Here is an 18,204-nt window from a genome sequence, read left to right as displayed (position 1 = left end):
CTACTGCCACTCAGTCGCCTTACAGTCATCTTTACTGAAAACATCGCGGCTATTTTCAAACAATTGCCTGCTCGCTGCAGTTTTGAGGCGCGCCACATTGTAATTTTGGTCAAAAGGGCTTAGCATATCCCGCTTTTCGCCGGATGCCGCAAAGGTTACATTGTCAAAGGTCGCTTACCTTTGGAGCTTAGGTATAGGATGGTATAAAGGAATGCCAATAGAAGTAGCAAATGCCTTTAAGCAGCTCATAAATGGACCACATAACGATATTACAGCCAATGGTGAGTGGCTGGAATTTTCGCATATCGGAGCCTAGGACAAGTTTCGTCATTGTGAACCCCGTAAAAAGGGAGGCAACGCTCAAATAATTCGGGACACTTTCAAACGTTTACCCAACAAACATAAAGTGAAATTGTGTCATGCACCGGCTAATCACTGTCAAACGCCGTTTGCCAGGTCTCTTGTACGTCCAGCATACGCCTAGTAGCTATTATGTGACGAGTCGAAAACTACACACCTCAAGAACAACTTCACAGCAAGAGTCCGGATATTCCCAGGCTATGTATTCGGAATGGAAACGGGATCCCCAAGCTGTTCATGAATCCTGGAGGAAGTATTTCGAGAGTGGCGGTGCTCCTTCAAGTGCAGCTGCTTCTAGCTCAACTGTAGAGTCGCCCGTTCTGGTGCCGATTGGTAGTGCACGGTTACCAAGTTTGCCCGACGCGGTACCTCTTGACAGCAGCGAAGATGTAATGGACCACATGAAGATACAGCTACTTGTTCGAGCGTACCAAGCGCGAGGTCATCATATCGCTAAGTTGGATCCGCTAGGGATTCTGGACCCCGACCTGGACCCCGAAGCTCCCAAGGAACTGAAGCTCTCCTACTATGGATTTAAAGACAACGACTTGGAAAAGACGTTTACTCTGGGACCTGGTGCATTGCCTGGTATAGGACAAAGCAAGTTAACTCTGCAACAAATTGTTGACCACTTGAAACATATATACTGTAAGTATCTGCATTCTGTCTATTCATGCTAGGCACCACCAGCTGAATTCACTCTACTTCACTCTTTCAGGTGGTTCCATCGGCACTGAATACATTCATATACCCAACAAAGATGAATGCGATTGGCTCAGGGAAAGACTAGAAAAGGTCAAACCTTATGAATTTTCTCGTGATGAAAAGTACATGATGTTGGACCGTTTGATGTGGTCTAGTATTTTTGAGCTATTTGTGGCAAAGAAATACCCAGGAGAAAAAAGATTTGGTCTTGAAGGAGCCGAATCTTTGATAGCTGGAATGAAAGCCATGGTACGTAATTGTGTGTGTAGTGTATGTCACGATAAGCAGTAGAGATGCTCATGTTACTTTTATTTAGGTTGATCGCTCAGTGGATCATGGTGTTCAATCTATTATCATAGGTATGCCACATCGAGGAAGACTTAATATCTTGAGTAATGTGATTCGAAAGCCAAATGAATCCATCTTCTGCGAATTCATGGGTGTGCAGTCGTCTTCCGTGGAAGGATCCGGCGATGTCAAGTACCATCTCGGCATGAACTACGTTCGGCCAACACCATCTGGAAAACGAGTCCATCTTTCTCTGATCGCAAATCCTGCGCACTTGGAAGCAGTTGGTCCTGTAGTGCTTGGAAAAACCAAAGCTTTACAGTTCTACAATGATGATGAAGCGCATGATAGTGCACTTGCCATCATTTTACACGGTGATGCAGCTTTTGCTGCTCAAGGAGTCGTGTATGAAAGCATGAGTTTCCACGACACTCCTGAATACGCTACAGGTGGTTGCATTCACGTTGTTGTCAATAATCAAATTGGTTTTACTACGGATCCTCGATATGCTCGATCAACACCCTATTGCACTGATATCGCAAAGTCTATCAACGCACCTATCCTCCATGTAAATGCAGACGATGTGGAAGCCGTTACCTTTGTCATGCAGTTAGCCGCTGATTGGCGAAAGACTTTCAAGAAAGACATTGTTGTGGATTTGGTATGCTACCGACGACACGGTCACAATGAAGCGGATCAGCCGTCATTTACACAGCCAGCTATGTATGACAAAATCGCGAAGCAAAAGCCTGTGCTGGATCAATATATCGAACAACTTAAGAAAGAAGGAGTGTTCTCAGACAAGGACATTGAAGAAAATAGAAATCGAATTGAAAAGCTTTTGGAAGAGAGCTATGCTCGTAGCAAGGATTACAATCCTACTTCGCGTGAATGGCTTTCCAGCTCCTGGCCAGGTAAATTGGATGTTCTAGATCGATATAGTCTCAACTTATTGTACCATGTGTGACTAACGCGCCTGTATTTGTATGCTTAGGCTTCAGATCTCCAAAGGAAGTCGCTGAAAACATTCTTCCTCAGCCAAATACTGGTGTGCCTAAGGACATTTTGGAAAAAGTAGGACGTGCTATTAGCCACACACCAGAAGACTTTACTGTCCACCGGGGTGTTCAACGAATCTTGAGCACTCGAGAAAAGAACATCCAAGCAGGTAAGGATATTGACTGGTCCACTGCTGAGGCTTTGGCTGTCGGAACACTTCTTTTGGAAGGCAAGCATGTCCGTATCTCTGGACAGGATGTTGAGCGTGGCACATTCTCCCAGCGACATGCCATATTGCATGATCAAAAGAAGGAAGAGCAATACACTCCACTGAAGCACATTAGCGAGGATCAAGCAAAATTCAGCATCTCCAATTCTACCTTGTCAGAGTATGGTGTTTTGGGCTTTGAATTGGGCTACAGTTTGGCGGATCCCAATTCTTTGGTGATTTGGGAAGCTCAGTTTGGAGATTTCGCTAACACAGCCCAGTGCATCATTGACCTTTTCATTGCCTCCGGTGAAAAGAAATGGCTACAAAGAACTGGCCTTACCTTATCTCTTCCACATGGATATGATGGCCAAGGACCAGAGCATTCCTCTACAAGAATCGAACGGTTCCTCCAGCTTTGTGACGACCATCCCTACATTTATCCTTCGGAAGAAAAATTGCAGAGGATACACCAAGATTGCAACATGCAAGTCGTTTATCCTACTACACCAGCTAATTACTTCCATGCTTTACGACGCCAAATTCATCGTGAATATCGTAAACCAGTAAGTGAAAGGACATTGAATAACATGAGACCGAGCCGAGCATCCTCGTTAATATATATCGTTTCATCGCATATCAGTTGATTTTACCCTTTTCCAAATCACTCCTTCGACATCCACTTGCAAAATCGTCTTTGGAAGATATGACAGGCGATAATGGATTCAAGCTTTATATACCAGAGCCTCATCCAGATAGTCTTGCTGCTCCCGAAGAGATTAAGAAGCATGTATTGTGTTCTGGCCAGGTCTACTATGCTCTACTACGTGCTCGCGATGAGAATAAATTGAACGACATTGCTATATCAAGAATTGAGCAGATCAGTCCTTTCCCATGGAGCCAAGTCAAGGAACATGTTGACAAATATCCTAATGCACAAATCGTGTGGTGCCAGGAAGAGCCGTTGAATATGGGTGCATGGCAATATGTTCAGCCACGCCTCATTACAACTCTTGCCGAGACGCAACATCATAAAGATACCTTCCCCATCTACGCCTCACGCCCTCCATCTGCCTCAATAGCAACCGGAAACAAGAGGCAACATAAGCAAGAGGAATACTCATTCCTGTCAAAGGCCTTACTTGGAGTAACAAAGCCAGAGCCCAAGGATGTGGTGTCTGGTGTGCCTATCTGGGATATACCCTCAGATGCGGAACGCGTCATCGACAACACCGTATCTTCCAAAGACACCGGGCGACCTCCTTCTCCCAGTGTCCCACAACAAGCATCTTCACAGCAGACATCGTCTTCATCTCCGTCACCCAAGGAAGATGGTCATAAGGACGCAGTTCTCGAAGCCTTAGGCGGTGCAGTCGACGCTATTCCAAAAGAGGAGCAGAACGATGCACCTCAGAAAGAACAGCAATCAAAAGGATTTTTTGGATGGATCTCTGGAAGGCGATAGGGAAACATTTCTAATGTAAATTGATGTCCCCCTTTTTTTTTGGTCTTGAGATCAAACCAATATACTTATCACATCCTTCCAACCAAATCATATCATTCTTTCTCTCTCTTTTTTCTCATATAAAGCTTCTAGCTTTTTATACGAAGTGAATACATGCTATGTGATAGAGACGGTCACGATAACCTAACTTTACAAGATAGGATATGCAATAAGTTAAATGTTTTAGGAGGGTGCATCATGTTTAGGCGGGCTAAGCAGTATGGGAATAAATAGCATCTCTAGTAGAGTACGTTACGGACATGAATAGACACCCTACGTCTCGATCCATTAGAAACGACGGCGAGCATAGAGTTGACGTCTACGCTTAGAGGTGGAAGTGCAAGCTCCTCCATCTACCCACACAGAGCTAGTAGATGAGGGAGTCTCAGATTGAGTCCACCACTTGGCTGTCCAGAGATGTCCATTGTAAGTAACTGTGCTTCCTCCAACGTAAGCAGTAGTGCTTGACCATGCAGCGACACCGCTGCAGTTACCACTGCTGCCAGTAGGAGTGGCTGAGGCAGTTGTAGTTTTGGTAGTGGTGGTTGTAGTGGCAGGGGTAGTGGTGGTGGTGGCTTTAGTGGTGGTGGAAACAGTAGTGGTGGTAGTGGCCTTTGAAGTGGTAGTAGTAGTAGTAGTAGTAGTGGTAGTAGAGGTGGAATTGACACCGCCGCTGCCAGAGCATGCGCTGACTGAAAATGACATAGTGTGGTTAGATAAGTGGAAAATGAAAAAAAAAAAAAGTCATGGATGTTCCTTGTCAACTTACTAGGCATCCAGTCACCATTGGGATCAGCAGTAGGAGCGCTCTGTGACCACCACTTGGCTTCCCAAATGTATCCGTTGTAGGAGACCTTGGAGTTGGCATTGTAGGTGGTACCAGAAACATAAGCAGCAGCACTGCAAGCTGGGTATGTAAAGGTACCTGAGCAAGTGCCCTTGGCGGTAAGAGCACTCTTAGCAGAAACATCATATCGGCCATTTGCGTATGCCTGGGATGCATCTATTCATCAAATAATGTGAGTTAGTGACTTTGTTTGTATGCGGGCGAAAACCATGTTTTCATCATTTCAACTAACCCCAGAACATGAGGCCTCCAAAGCTGGGGAAGTCAGCTTGAGTAGTTTGGGCAATAGTGGCAAGGGTTGAGGCTGAAACGTAACCGCCACCAGCTGCACCAGAGCTGGCTGGTGCACCGATGTAGATCTTGACATTCTTGTTAGGAGAGACGTTTCTGGCCCAGTAGTCCCAGATACCGCTATCGTGATATATTAGAATGCATGCTCCTGACAGTCGATAATCATTTACTACTTACAAATTCCATTGAGAGGGAGCGTTGTAGTTTTGAAGACCGCAAGGGTTGTTATCTAGAAGAGTCAAAGCTGTAAGTATAAGACTACCCATCGCAAACGCTGGGAGAGGATCGGCTCACTTACAGAATTGAACGTAAACGGCGTCGAAGGCAACAGAGTTGATGACAGCACCTAAGTTAGCATCAGGGTAAACGCATTGAGGAGCGGCAGTGACATAGTACTTCTTGCTAGCAGCATTGAAGTGGGAGCGAAGCTGTGTGACGAAGGCAGCGTAACCTTGATGTGCAGAAATTGTGATTAAATTACATGCAGCTAATAACTGGTTTAAACGCTTAGAACACTTACCAGTAGAGCCACCATTTTCAATATCCAAATCAATACCATCAAGCACAGCTGATCCAAAAGGACGGGTAGTGGAGGAACCTCCAAAGAAAAGGTTCCAGAGCTGGTCAGCGAATGATACACCTTGAGCATCACTAAATTCAGGTGATTTAAAAATGTTAATTTCATAAATTATGACATTCCAAATGTGGTCATCAATAATCTTACGAGCCAAAGCCGACGCCACCACCAGCACCACCCAAGGAGAGAGTAACAATCTTTCCCTTGGACTGGCAGAAGTTGATATCAGTGGCAAGACTTGCGCAGTTGGCAAGGTTAGTTCCGGGGAAGGTACCATTGTCGACACTGTTACAGGTCTGATGTCGATGACTCGTTAGCAACTAAAAGTTCGTAATACTATGGCAAGCACGTGGGTTTCCAAAACTTACGTTGGCAAGATTGATTTCTGGGTCGCTACCAGTAGAAAAGAACTTGTTCAAGAATGCAATGGGGATGACATCAATGGTGTCATCTTGACAGTAGTAGGATAATGTCTTTTGCCAGTTGGCGGGGTCATTAGCATTAACAGCACCATAGGAGTTCTGACCCCAGTCTGAACAAGTCGAATGGTTAGATATTGAAAACAAGATGATTTTTTTTCAAGTTTACACGAGATACTTACAGACAGCAAGGTTGTCATTGCAGTTGTTCTATTCAACAGAAAATAGGTTAAAATTGGATGCTTCAGCAGGAGTTCAGACCAAAATCGGAATACATACATTGTAAGCATCTGCAGTAGTTGCAAGAGTGGCCAAGATGGCTGCTCCTGTGGAGAGTAGCAGGGATTTTAGCATTTCCAAGAGAATGAGAGGAAGGTGTGGTGGGGTATTCGGTACAGCTAAGAGTGCTTCATTTATATATTGGAATCCTGGCCGCATGTGCCACACCACTTGTGTTCCGGCCCTAACCCTTCATTACTCAAACGAAGTAGAGTCTTACAGCAACAGTGCCCCAATTGCTTATCATGCGACACCATAGTTGCTTCGGAAACGAATGTAGCACTGGTACGACGCGGAGGTATTTCAGCCCAGGGATCATCCTCTTTTTCTATTTTCAGGGTCTTCTTTCAAGCGCTGTCCCGTGGTAATCCAACAAATTAAAAATATACAATCTGTATAATTATATCATCCACGACAAAGTATAATATCATCATAGAGATTGGCTTCTACTGAAACTTTTTGACTGCTCCGAACGACTACATATTATTCGCTTCAACAAACTTAAGCAGCGCAGACCCTGCATGGTCATTCATCTGGTGACTTGTTGCGTACTGCTGTGGTGTATCCAGTGGAGATTATTATTAAGTTGTACAAACAAGATAAGGTGGTGCAAAAGCGTGCCTTCGTCAGTGGGAAAAATTGGCCGATATGTGAGAGCAGGAAGCTGCCCTTAATCGTGCAACGTTTCTCCAAAGACCCTGTTACAAGTTATGCTCTCGTGCGTCCCTGAACCCCGATTTTGTAGCCACGCACCCCATTCAAGACCGCATATTTTTCGGCGCCAAAAAAGATTGTACATTTCTCATAGTATGGTTAATAGCAACTTAAAACTTTCTGTCAATGGACAATGAGTAGATATTTTCAATACATCGAAACTATTTCTTGTACATTATAGACGAAGAGATACATTAGGTTAATATTTCAATGCCATCATCAGTAACCAACAAGGTATGTTCGAACTGAGCTGATCGACGACCATCCACAGTCACGGCAGTCCAATTGTCCGGCCTACACAAAGCACAAAGATGTATGAGCTTACATAATGGAACATAAAAATGTCTAGGCCTACTCACCATAATTCATCTCTCCAAGTTCCTTCGCAAATCATTGGCTCTATAGTGAAAGTATGACCTGGCTTGAGAACACCGATAGCCTTGTTGTCTGCAGGGTCAGGCAGGTCAGTGCGACATTCTAGTTATATCCAAACGACAAAGGTGATCCGATAACTTACTGGCATAATGGGGAACGTTGGGGGCGCCATGGAAAAGATCATTGATACCATGTCCACAGAATGTTCGAACAACAGAGAATCCGTTCTGCTTTGCATGGTCTTCTATCACTTTGCCGAAGTCGCGGTATCTCACGCCAGGTTTAGCTATGATGGGTGGGATTTTTCATTAAAACTGCTTTGTCCCACAATGGTTTTTTTTTTTTTTCAATCCACGTCAGGTCCACCTACCCATATCAATGGCCTTTTGCAGACATTCACGAGCAGTGTCAACCAGTTTTCGACCCTTTTCGTCGACGTCACCAACCAAATACGTTGCATTCAAATCTCCATGGTATCCCTCGAAGAAGCAAGAGATGTCAAGGTTGACGATATCGCCTTCTTTCAAAGGTCGCTGATCAGGAATACCGTGGCAGATAACTTCATTGACAGATGTACAGCAGGACTTGGGGAAGTTGTAATAGTTCAAGGGAGACGGATATGCTCCACGCTCGATAGTTGCTTCGTGGACAATTCGGTCTAAGTAGCAGCATTAGTAGTGTTGTTTTAATCCGCGTTCTGATAACCTGGTTTTGCGCTCTACTTACCTATTTCGTCTGTGGTGATGCCAGGTCGTACAGCAGCAGCACCGGCATCCAAAACTTCTCGGGTTATCTGGTTAAATTAGATGAATTAGGGATGAATTGTCATACAACGGGCAAATTTTAAAGCGACTGATTGCAAATAATTACCTGGCACACTTTTCTCATCTTCACTATTTCCTCTGGGCTCAAAGATCGGATAACGGAGCTACCTCGTACGCGCTGCTCAGAGACGGGAATGCCTTGGTGAAGAAAATGTTAAGGGACGGAACCATTTAAACCATTGCTTATGCGTAAGATCGTAACTAACCAGTTTCCGAGTAGTCGGCTTAGAGAGAAAACGACGATTAGTAATAGAGTAAGTGAAGGAATTTTCAAGCATCATAACACCTACGTCTTTGGATGTTTTCTGGTACATGTCGCTTTGGTGAGAGAGGATAGCGAGCTCTCAAAGCACCAGTGTATCGATAGTTCTTGAAAGGGTCATGTGGAGCTGCATATCCGAGAAAGTGTAAAAATTAGCACTGCGACTAGATCGATCAACCGCATAGCCATGGCGTTGACTTACCGACTTCTTTAGCCTTATGTTTCGTCTTGTGTGTAGCCTACATGAATCAGAGTGGTGAGCAGCTGAACATTGCGTCATGACTTCGAGACATATTTTCGATCATGGAGGTGCTTACCCAGTTTGATTTAAAGCATTCCTGGGAACAGAAGAATGAACCGGAAATGCCTTGCTTCAAGCAAGTTGGACATTGCAACTTAGCGGGCTTGCCGCAGTCAGGAGATATGCAAGTTTGACCAGCTACGTCGGATGACATTGATTCGTTACGGATTGGTGTTCAATGTTGAGACCGCCACGGAAATTGTCCCTGTTTGAAATTTTGGAACCGTTTTTTTCGGGACAGGCTTTTTTTTCTCCTCTTTATTGGCTGGCTCGTCTTGTTAGAAGAATCTATGGTATGAAGCGATTAGCTCTCAATGTAGCATTAGGACAAATTCTGTCCTTGTGCTTGACATTAACCAACACATCCACCTCATTACTGTGGTTATACTACAATGTCAATGTACCGCCATTACAAAATCTGCTGAACTATGTTATGCTCTTCTCTGTTTATACCACTGTCCATATCCATAAACATGGCCGAGACGCATGGAAGCTCATGATACGAGAAAGAGCTTGGAAATGTAAGAATTGAACTTGAAATACAAATGAACTGCTCTAAAGTGTTCTAATCCTCGTCTTGGCTATAAAGATATTCTATTTGCCATGGCCGATCTTCAAGGTCAGTTGGTGCGCTCACCTGTTTGCCTGCAGCTGCGGTCAATGAATTTTTTTTTTAACTCATTGTTTTCCAATCAGGCAATCTATTTGTGCTTTACGCTTTTAGAAATACCTCCATCTTATCTGCCATCGTCCTGCTTTCATGGACCGTTCCATGCGTTGTTATATTATCGGTGTTATTTACAAACACCCGCTACTCTGCTATGCAATACGCTGGTGTCTCCATCTGCATGACTGGCCTCGCTGTGCTAATATATGGCGATTACGTTAACAATAGACTTGAAACAGGTACAAACGATGTTTATGATGTTTCTGCTTCATATGCATTATGATGCTGACATTCAGAAACTCTAATAGATAATCATAGTTGGATTGGCGATTTATCCTGCGTAAGTAACTCGTATTTAATGGTGCAACAGAAGCAGTCGCATTGTATTGATTTTTTTTTGTCGCTCATGCAGCTACTTGGAGCTACACTATATGCTATTGCCAACCTCCTTGAGGAGCACCTTGTACTAGAAAGTCCTATAGAGGAGGTGTTGGGTCAGTTGGGCATGTGGGGCACGCTCATGTGTGGTCTTGAAGTGTAAGTAGCCTTCGCGATTGTGTACAATTTAGGTCTTTTTCTAATTCAAGAACAGTGTACTATGGGAACGAAAGGCGGTGGCGCTGATTCCTTGGTCTTGGAATATAGGTAATAGCACCTGGTTATATAGCATAGCTTACAGCAGCATGATTCTAACACTTTTTCTGCAGTTGGGCTTATGCTCTGCTACAATTTTGCACTCTTTACTATGAGCAGTCTAGTTCCCATTTTGCTACAGATCTCGTCCGCGACCTTTTTAAATCTCAGCCTACTAACCAGCAACTTCTTTTCGCTTGTCGTTGGTCTGGCGTTGTTTAATATTTCCGTAAGTTGGTGTTAAATGTCAATCACCTCACTCCCGTTTTGCTAATATGGCCGTTGTAGATAATACCTGAATACCCTATTTCCTTTACATTGGCTATTATAGGTATCACGACCTTCAATTTACATTCGACTAATCCAGTCATCCATCTAGATCATCATCGATTATACCACTCTATTACTCATGATAACTGATCGCTCCTCCATTATTTGCATTAAACAATTTTACGATATGGCACAAATTAGATGTATATATACATGTTTGTTAAATTAAATTTAGGTGGCTATGAAAGCCGCCGCTGTCTTTAGCTGCATGTCGTCATGAATCTTGGTGGGAAACCTTGCGTCATCCTCTTCGTACACTGCCAAGCATTAATGTTAGCAGCTATGAATGCATTGCAGCCGTCCTAAGTCAACGTAGATACTTACCACTCATATTGGAAGCCGGATGGCTATTTGGCGTCTGTGCCCATACTGTTTGTGAAACAGCAAACGAATCATCCTAGATAGCATGTAGATGGTTAAAGACGGATCTTCCAATCCGCAAACTCGGGTAACTTACGTCTAAAAATGGGGTATCCTCTTTTAATAGTTTAAGCTTGGATCTATTCAATTTGAGCTTGATGAGTTCATCGAAAAACAGGACCTCATACTCTCGAGGCGATCTTGTCAGGCGATCAGTGATGAACTGGGTGAACATTTGTGAGTTGACAAATTGGGAGAGGTAATCCTGGTAAACAGAGTCAGCTAAACATCAGATCGATGTAATTCATCAATATTGCAAACTGGCCCTACCCTAGTATCTCTATCGCATCCTTTAAGGAAACGCTCCTTTGAAAAAAAGCGAGGCTGCCTGGTAGGATCAGATGATTGCTGTTCGTCCGGAGGGAATGCGGCATCAGACTGAGCTAACGGCGCATTTCCGTTCAGCTCTTCAATACTATAGGCGAATCCGGCTCTGTAGTTCCAAAGCAGTGACGAATAGGTGCGCAAGAAGGCACATACGATCTGCTGTTCGTCGAAGCAGGTTGGGATACAAGGATGAAGAATTTGGTTTGTACACCCTTCATGTGTGATGAGTTTGCATTCTAGTAACGCATTACCTTCATTAGAAATTGTCTCCTCATATCGCTATCGGGTCGCAAAAATTTACCTGTGCAGCTCATAAACATCATTCGTGGTGATAGCGGGTCAGACTCTCTTCCCCGGCTTACATCGCTTTTCATATCTCGACTTATCTCTTTTCCGCAAATGCAGCGATATCCCACATAATCCGTCAGCTCATTGTTGAAAATTTCCAACATACAGTGTCCTTCTACCCATGTACATCGTCTTCTATAGCTGTTTGTATTTTCGATGGAGTTGTCTAACATGGTAGGAGGAAAACTTGCGCGTCCGGGGCCGACATTAAAAGATGAAACGAGTGCTAGGTTTTGCTGCTGAGTTGAATTACGTGCTGTATCGTAGTCCTACGAAACGAATTTTTATAAAGTGAGAAAAAAGAAACCAAATTACATTCATGTAATATCATCCACTCACTTGAAAAGCTGCTTTGGGCTTTGGCATAAGAGCTGACAATCTATTTTTGAGCTTAGACTAGGTTGCAGGTTAGTTTATGAAAATTTGAACAATGGGGAATGCCCTTCCTTCTAGTCCTCCATGTCCCTTACCTCTCTCTTCTCTGTATCACTTGTGCTCCCAGATGTAATGCCACTCGAAGTCATATCGCTATCATCCATGCCAAGGACCCCATTCCTGCTACTTATGGAAGAACTATTGGAGTGTCCGCCTTGTGCTCGATTTCCTTGCCCATTGGCTGATTCAGTTGCAGCGGTTGTGGCTGACATATTCGAAAAGTAGCTACTCATGATGGTTGTTCCAGGAGAAGGAGGCAACATAGGTCTGGAATGCAAACCACTATAGGATTGGGCACGACTGAGTGGCGGTGTGGATGGTGTGGGTGCTGTGACTTGTGCTATGACAGCCGATCCTGGTCGTTGTGGTAACATCGCTGCGGTAATATCGACCTCTGATGACCCTGTAGGGAACTTGCTCAAAGATCCAACACTCTGATTACCAGTAAGATACTCAGATAATGGCCGTGAAAATATGCCACTACCTTGCCCATACGTATGGTTATCTGCAATGTTATCGTATCGAGGTCTCCTTTGTTCTAGAGGCAGCATGGTTTTGGATCGCCCATTTGAAAGAGGCAGTCGTCCATTTGGATATGCTTCTCGAACAGGCAAAGGAATACCATAAGGTATTTTGAATCTAGTGTGCAACGCTGCAAATTCCTCAAATCCACTTAAAAGTTTCCTTCTCTGTCGCACAGGTATAGATGGAGGCGGAATCATTTGGTGAATTGTATTAGTGTCCAAATTGATCACGCACGTCTGGTAGAGTAGCATTGTGAGTTAACATAACCAATGTGCATCAAAAAACAAGACACAGGACCTACATCTTCTGGTATATCTTCACCAATTTCATCCATGGATCCATTAAATCCTATTATATATGGCACAGGTGCCTTTTTCAAATGGGTTGATCAATATTGCCCGGCCCAGAATCGATAGATCTTGCTCATGTTACTGACAAAAGATCAGACCACTGACTTACCTGTAGACATGTTATCAGTCTCTTGGGTAGTACTGGTATATACACAAATTGCCAATAGAAGGGATAGAGTAGGTATTGTACCGATTCTCCAGCTATAGCAAGCATACCAATCTTCTTACTGAGGAACAGCACCTTGCCCTCGCTTAGTAAAACCTATACGCAATAGAGGCTAAATTAATGCAGGGCCTTAAATGTCCTATCACTTGCTCTGCACCTTACCTCTATAATAGCTAATATAATATTTGGTGACAAGCATCGAAACAACGGATATAACGAAAACTGTCGGGGGTATCAAACATAAGTACGAGTATAACCTGCCAACCTGTTACTTTCTGGGTTTATCACTTACGTTTTTTAAAATGGGGATATCGTTGAAACTTGGCCGGTTAAGGTAAAGGATGCGCTCATTGATCGTGATACCGATTTCGTAAATACCACGAGGAGGTATACGCAATTCATGGATCAAGTTATAGATGGCACTGCAGGCATGGTTGTCAGTATATCTTTCGACTGTTGCCATCCATCTCCTCCAGATACTACCTACTTTTCTAGGCTAAATTTCTTTGCCTGCGGGTTACGCTTTCCTTTGACTCCTATAATGGCATCCACTACAATCCTGATCCAATCGCTCATCAGCTCAAACCAAGGGAGCTGGGTAATTACTCCAACTGATTTTGGAATCCAGCATTCCTCAGGTTTAAAATTTGCCAATTTCACAGGCTCTAAAAGTTCCCTATAAAGAAGAATTTTCTCTTGAGTCACTCTCAGCAATTCCTCCACTTCGTCTCGTTCCTCTTGTATCCACGATGTCGTTTGCAAATGTGCCAACTGAATCTGCCTTTGTCTATGTTCTTTAAGTTGATCCAGCTCTACGTCAATCTTTTCCTTCAAATGCTGTGCATATTCACGTGTACTAGATGACTTCAGGAATGCTTTCAACACGCTAATACTTTACGTTTGCATAAATTCTTTGCCGTCTATTACATACCATATTGCCCTTTACCCAATTTGCGACACATGCCTTTATGTCTTCGTAAAGGGATTTGGGTAAGCGCTCATAGAAAGTCACGCAAGTCCCATACTTCTTATTTCCGTCTTCGTCGGTGGTAGACTGTCATGATATGCACATACGTAAATTATATTGAACGACTTCAATCATGATGATCGTCTCGCTTGGAACTTACAAAAGAATGTACAGTCTCGGGAGGAGGGCTGGAGCCGTAATGAAACGTTATATCATTGGGGAAGCAGAACTATGCAACCAATTTCATTAGTTTATATCACAGGAAGTCAATCGGTCGGCGATCAAGATGTTGTAACGCGGTCTTACCATTGGGGTATGTGATGGAAATGGATCTAATGGCGAATGATCTGCTTTAGGGTAGCGTAATAAAACTGCAGGAGGGAAGGTTGTTTCGAATATATTGGGCACCTTATCCTTCTCCGCATGATCTATGGGTGGCGACATGGTTGTCTCCTCTAATAAGATGTTCAGTCACTATGTTCGTGGGAAAGCTAAACGGCCACCATGATGAAATTACCATTACCGGAAACAGAGTGGCGATCATTGGATAGCGACCTACGATCGGTATCATTGATAGACGGGCGATCCAACGCACTGATTGATTTACTTGACGGTCTAGACGTGGCAGAGCTCATTCTTCGTGTGCCGGATTTCAATACGGCGTTGGTGGCCGATGCGACACTCTTACGCCGGCTGGGACTAGGTTGACCGGTGCCGTCCCATACAGCAATGACGGTATCCCGAGCCATATCTCTATCCTTATCAAAGTTTTGAATGACTGTGGCGACGTGGTCGAGCATGGTATTGTCTAAAGTTGCTACACCTTGCGTCTGTTCTTTGGGCTCCGCTGCATTCACGTTAAAGTAGGATTCATTGGAGATGGATCCACCTGAAGATCTGGCAGCTTCATATTTAGTTATAATGTCCTTGTCTTGAATGCCGACTACAAAAAAGTAGTCTGCCAAGCGCAATGGTGGAACATTTGAAGTCATTAGGAGAACGAAGAGGTTTCTACCCAACCCATCAATTTACTCGAAGAGGAAATCATTTGTCCATGACTTCATGACCTCATCAAAAGTCACCAAATTTAAGTTGGTCTGTAATGGCTCGTTTTTCTGCTTTTGTACCAACTGTCTTTACCGCAAGGGAGTCCTTGGCCGCTATCGAAATATTTCTACGCTGAAACAAACTCTTGCTTTACCTTCAACTTTGTCCATAACATAAGTAAGCGCTTTTGTGCTCGTTCTGACCCTTCGAAGTAATGTATGAGATTTTATTAAGGCTATAGGCAACCGATGTGCGCCTATAATTATGGGACCATTCTCGTTTCGGAAACTTCATGTTGTCTATGTGGTGAATGGGATCATCTGATTTACCTATTGAAAGCTGTGAGGTTAGGGAAAAAAGTCAATACGGTATGTCAGGAAGATCGAAATAGCCAGATGGGAAGTAGCAAAGATATAATGAAAAGAACCGTATTATGCGCAAGTTATTAGATGGTCGTCTCATGATTGCTAAACATAAAGAAAATTGGGTAAAAATCTATCCAGTTGCAAACTTTCTATGCTCAAACGTTCTTGGACGAACTCTGAATTATGCTTTGCTTGTGTGAGCCATCCCCAAAGGAATACCATGTGTACGAGTTTACCTTAATAGCACTCCATTTAAGCTAGTTTCATTCATCTTGTCGCGCTTGTGAATGCCGTGCGTTGCGATATATCCGCAAATTTACCTCCTCCGCGGCAAACTTTACTGAATCCAACCATTCTTCTTTGGGCGGTGCTGTGTTGACGACTAATATCGTCTCAAGCCATAGCCACCGCCTGGGATCTTTCCTCATAATAAAGAGCCTTGAATATAAAGTATACATGTCGCTTATGCTCGCAAGTAAATATGTTTCAATTATGATGGATGAGTGAGGAGGTTTCTGATGTTCTTTTCACAGAAAGATATAATAAATCATTCAGGTCTATGGTAGTGATGCATACTGCATTGATCTACTTGGAGCGATGAGACAGCAGAAAAATCCCTTGCGAATTTTCTGCAGTTCGAATAGAAGGCTGAGACTACTTGACTTGTGGCATTTCATTCATAGCCTATAAGCATAGAGAAAATGCAAACAAGAAATGGCAATGGCGAAACACTTTCAAAAGTATTGCAAAATGTCAAACCATGCGACACCTAAAAAAACGCCACCGAAGGTACACATTACAAATGGATGAGCTTCTATTTGCCTTGAATTATGCGAAGAGGTTGGACAAAAATCAGCAGGCGCCGAGCGTACCACTCAATCCACAAACAAGCGAAAAAAAAAAACTGTGCAGCATTGATTCCATCATGATGATGTTGCACATTGATTTTAATCAATGAATATAAAAAAGCTGATTCCTCTCGTAGGCTTTTAGGCTATATTTTCGGAACAAAAAATTTCAGAATGTCAAGAAAGTGTGCAGTAATCTTTGGTGCCAACGGTATTAGTGGTATCGCCATGACAAAGGCACTACTAGCCAGTGACGAATGGGGTCCAATCATATGTGTTTCCCGCAGACCACCGCAGCTAGAGGAAGCCGCCAACGACAGCAGAATTCAATTTGTGTCCATTGACATGGTAAAGTCTTCTGCGGACGATTTGGCAAGCAAGCTTTCTGCAGCCGGAGCAGCCGTTGCTCAGCACGCCTTTTTCTATACATACATTGAGAAACAAGATTTTAAGGAAATGAACGATGTCAACCTCATGCTGTTGGAAAAAGCATTACATGCATTGGGTCTTGTTTCGCCAAAACTCAAGTCTTTCATGCTACAGACGGGAGCCAAGGTATTTTCATGCACGTCGTATAATTCGAATACCAATTTTTAACGCTTTTACTGCCTCCAGTACTATGGCTGCCATGTGGGTGGAGCCGAAATGGTCCGAGACCTCCCTTGGAAGGAAGATGCTCCTAGACTCTGCAAATCATGTTTTTATTATGACCAAGAGGATCTTTTGCATACTTATGCCGCAAACAAAAGCTGGAGGTACCTCATTACTCGACCCAATGTCATCTTGGGAGTATCCAAAGTTAAGGTAAAATTATTCACTAGAACAAACTGATTTTAACGCTCTGCAAAATTTGTAGGAAACTACATGAATTTTGCGGTCTCCATTGCTTTGTATGCAAGCTTGCAAAAGAATCTTAAAAGGGATTTCATCTGGCCTGGTAACGAAATCGAGTACACCACTCACTTTGACCATTCTACCGCCGACAACAACAGTAGATTCCAACTCTACATAAGCGTGAACGATAAAGTTCCCAGTGGTGCTTACAATATCAAAGACAATGACAAAACAACATTTTCTGAGCTTTGGCCAAAGATTGCAGAGTAAGGATAGGAGAGAAGTGCTGTCCTGGTAATTAGATATCGTAATTTTGAGCATGCAAGTCTTTCTTCAGATATTTTGGACTTAGCATCCCTGACCCTCACTTCAAGGATGAGAAAGCGAAGCACCCCAAGGAACAATCCATGTACTGTCAAATGCCTTTGACAAAGTACGCTCCTGAAAATAAGGAAAAATGGCACGAAATTGCTAAGAAGCATAACTTGGATCCATCTGCTTATGATTATGGTAAGCCTTCTTTTAAAGCAACAGCCTTGGATGGCATTTATTGACGTCAAACTGATATTTTTTATTGTAAAGCAACATGGGAGTTTGTTGGTATGTAATTAGCATGACTGGGATATCAGCATCAACCTCGCACTAATACTACCGTTGACAGATGGTACCGCTGGCCGAACTTGGCCAGATTACCTTTCCATGGAAAAAGCCAGGCAATATGGCTGGAAAGAAGAACGAGACACATTAAAGAGCTACTATGAAGTATTCGATGAACTGAAGAAGATGAAGATCATTCCAGAGTAGTCATCCAGCCAGAACCGTTTTTCGTAAACTATGTTTATATCCCAAAAAAAAAAAAAAAAATGCCAACAGTCAGCAATTTGTTCTAAATTATATCCTTGCTTTGGCAAAGACTAGTAAGAACATATCGCCTCCATCCAAGGCTTCCTAAGCAGCTCCAATGGTAACCTATCCAGCAAGGTCCAACA

General features: G+C 43.3%; 6 protein-coding genes across 6 annotated transcripts; 3 read left to right on the top strand and 3 right to left on the bottom strand.

Moving 5' to 3' along the window:
- Positions 1–385: 385 nt before the first annotated feature.
- Positions 386–4,334, top strand: K450DRAFT_257143 (uncharacterized protein). The gene is made up of 6 exons (XM_051591614.1): positions 386–1,008; positions 1,079–1,314; positions 1,382–2,267; positions 2,348–3,126; positions 3,204–4,040; positions 4,151–4,334. Exons 1-5 carry the CDS (start codon positions 420–422, stop codon positions 4,023–4,025), a joined length of 3,312 nt encoding a protein of 1,103 aa, XP_051441412.1. The 5' UTR covers positions 386–419; the 3' UTR covers positions 4,026–4,040; positions 4,151–4,334.
- Positions 4,335–4,352: 18 nt separating this feature from the next.
- On the bottom strand, positions 4,353–6,762 carry K450DRAFT_283500 (uncharacterized protein; the record flags this gene model as incomplete). The annotated part of the gene is made up of 10 exons (XM_051593479.1): positions 6,478–6,762; positions 6,381–6,408; positions 6,148–6,311; positions 5,927–6,075; positions 5,723–5,853; positions 5,501–5,653; positions 5,380–5,431; positions 5,144–5,322; positions 4,834–5,067; positions 4,353–4,756 (listed from the first exon to the last, which is right to left on the bottom strand). Exons 1-10 carry the CDS (start codon positions 6,634–6,636, stop codon positions 4,353–4,355), a joined length of 1,653 nt encoding a protein of 550 aa, XP_051441411.1. The 5' UTR covers positions 6,637–6,762.
- Positions 6,763–7,234: 472 nt separating this feature from the next.
- On the bottom strand, positions 7,235–9,169 carry K450DRAFT_257139 (uncharacterized protein). The gene is made up of 10 exons (XM_051591613.1): positions 8,970–9,169; positions 8,855–8,891; positions 8,681–8,779; positions 8,597–8,614; positions 8,437–8,528; positions 8,293–8,359; positions 7,937–8,224; positions 7,709–7,852; positions 7,551–7,638; positions 7,235–7,485 (listed from the first exon to the last, which is right to left on the bottom strand). Exons 1-10 carry the CDS (start codon positions 9,105–9,107, stop codon positions 7,386–7,388), a joined length of 1,071 nt encoding a protein of 356 aa, XP_051441410.1. The 5' UTR covers positions 9,108–9,169; the 3' UTR covers positions 7,235–7,385.
- Positions 9,170–9,216: 47 nt separating this feature from the next.
- On the top strand, positions 9,217–10,940 carry K450DRAFT_257129 (uncharacterized protein). Its single transcript, XM_051591612.1, has 8 exons — positions 9,217–9,474; positions 9,543–9,572; positions 9,650–9,859; positions 9,929–9,960; positions 10,033–10,157; positions 10,213–10,265; positions 10,328–10,482; positions 10,542–10,940. Exons 1-8 carry the CDS (start codon positions 9,249–9,251, stop codon positions 10,671–10,673), a joined length of 963 nt encoding a protein of 320 aa, XP_051441409.1. The 5' UTR covers positions 9,217–9,248; the 3' UTR covers positions 10,674–10,940.
- On the bottom strand, positions 10,626–15,191 carry K450DRAFT_257121 (uncharacterized protein). The gene is made up of 16 exons (XM_051591611.1): positions 14,645–15,191; positions 14,428–14,576; positions 14,282–14,350; positions 14,086–14,208; positions 13,642–14,018; positions 13,447–13,576; positions 13,317–13,376; positions 13,098–13,250; positions 12,940–13,008; positions 12,149–12,874; positions 12,018–12,074; positions 11,632–11,947; positions 11,274–11,566; positions 11,041–11,208; positions 10,908–10,980; positions 10,626–10,840 (listed from the first exon to the last, which is right to left on the bottom strand). Exons 1-16 carry the CDS (start codon positions 15,111–15,113, stop codon positions 10,755–10,757), a joined length of 3,318 nt encoding a protein of 1,105 aa, XP_051441408.1. The 5' UTR covers positions 15,114–15,191; the 3' UTR covers positions 10,626–10,754.
- Positions 15,192–16,555: 1,364 nt separating this feature from the next.
- K450DRAFT_274755 (uncharacterized protein) lies at positions 16,556–18,019 on the top strand (the record flags this gene model as incomplete). Its single annotated transcript, XM_051593140.1, has 6 exons — positions 16,556–16,936; positions 16,997–17,185; positions 17,291–17,481; positions 17,553–17,725; positions 17,798–17,815; positions 17,877–18,019. The coding sequence occupies 6 exons, from the start codon at positions 16,556–16,558 to the stop codon at positions 18,017–18,019; spliced, it is 1,095 nt and encodes a 364-aa protein (XP_051441407.1).
- Between the last annotated feature and the right edge of the window lie 185 nt (positions 18,020–18,204).

Source organism: Umbelopsis ramanniana, assembly GCF_025399195.1.
Source record: "Umbelopsis ramanniana AG unplaced genomic scaffold K450scaffold_65, whole genome shotgun sequence".
NCBI lineage: Eukaryota > Fungi > Mucoromycota > Umbelopsidomycetes > Umbelopsidales > Umbelopsidaceae > Umbelopsis > Umbelopsis ramanniana.
This window is presented reverse-complemented; position numbering and strand designations above follow the sequence as displayed.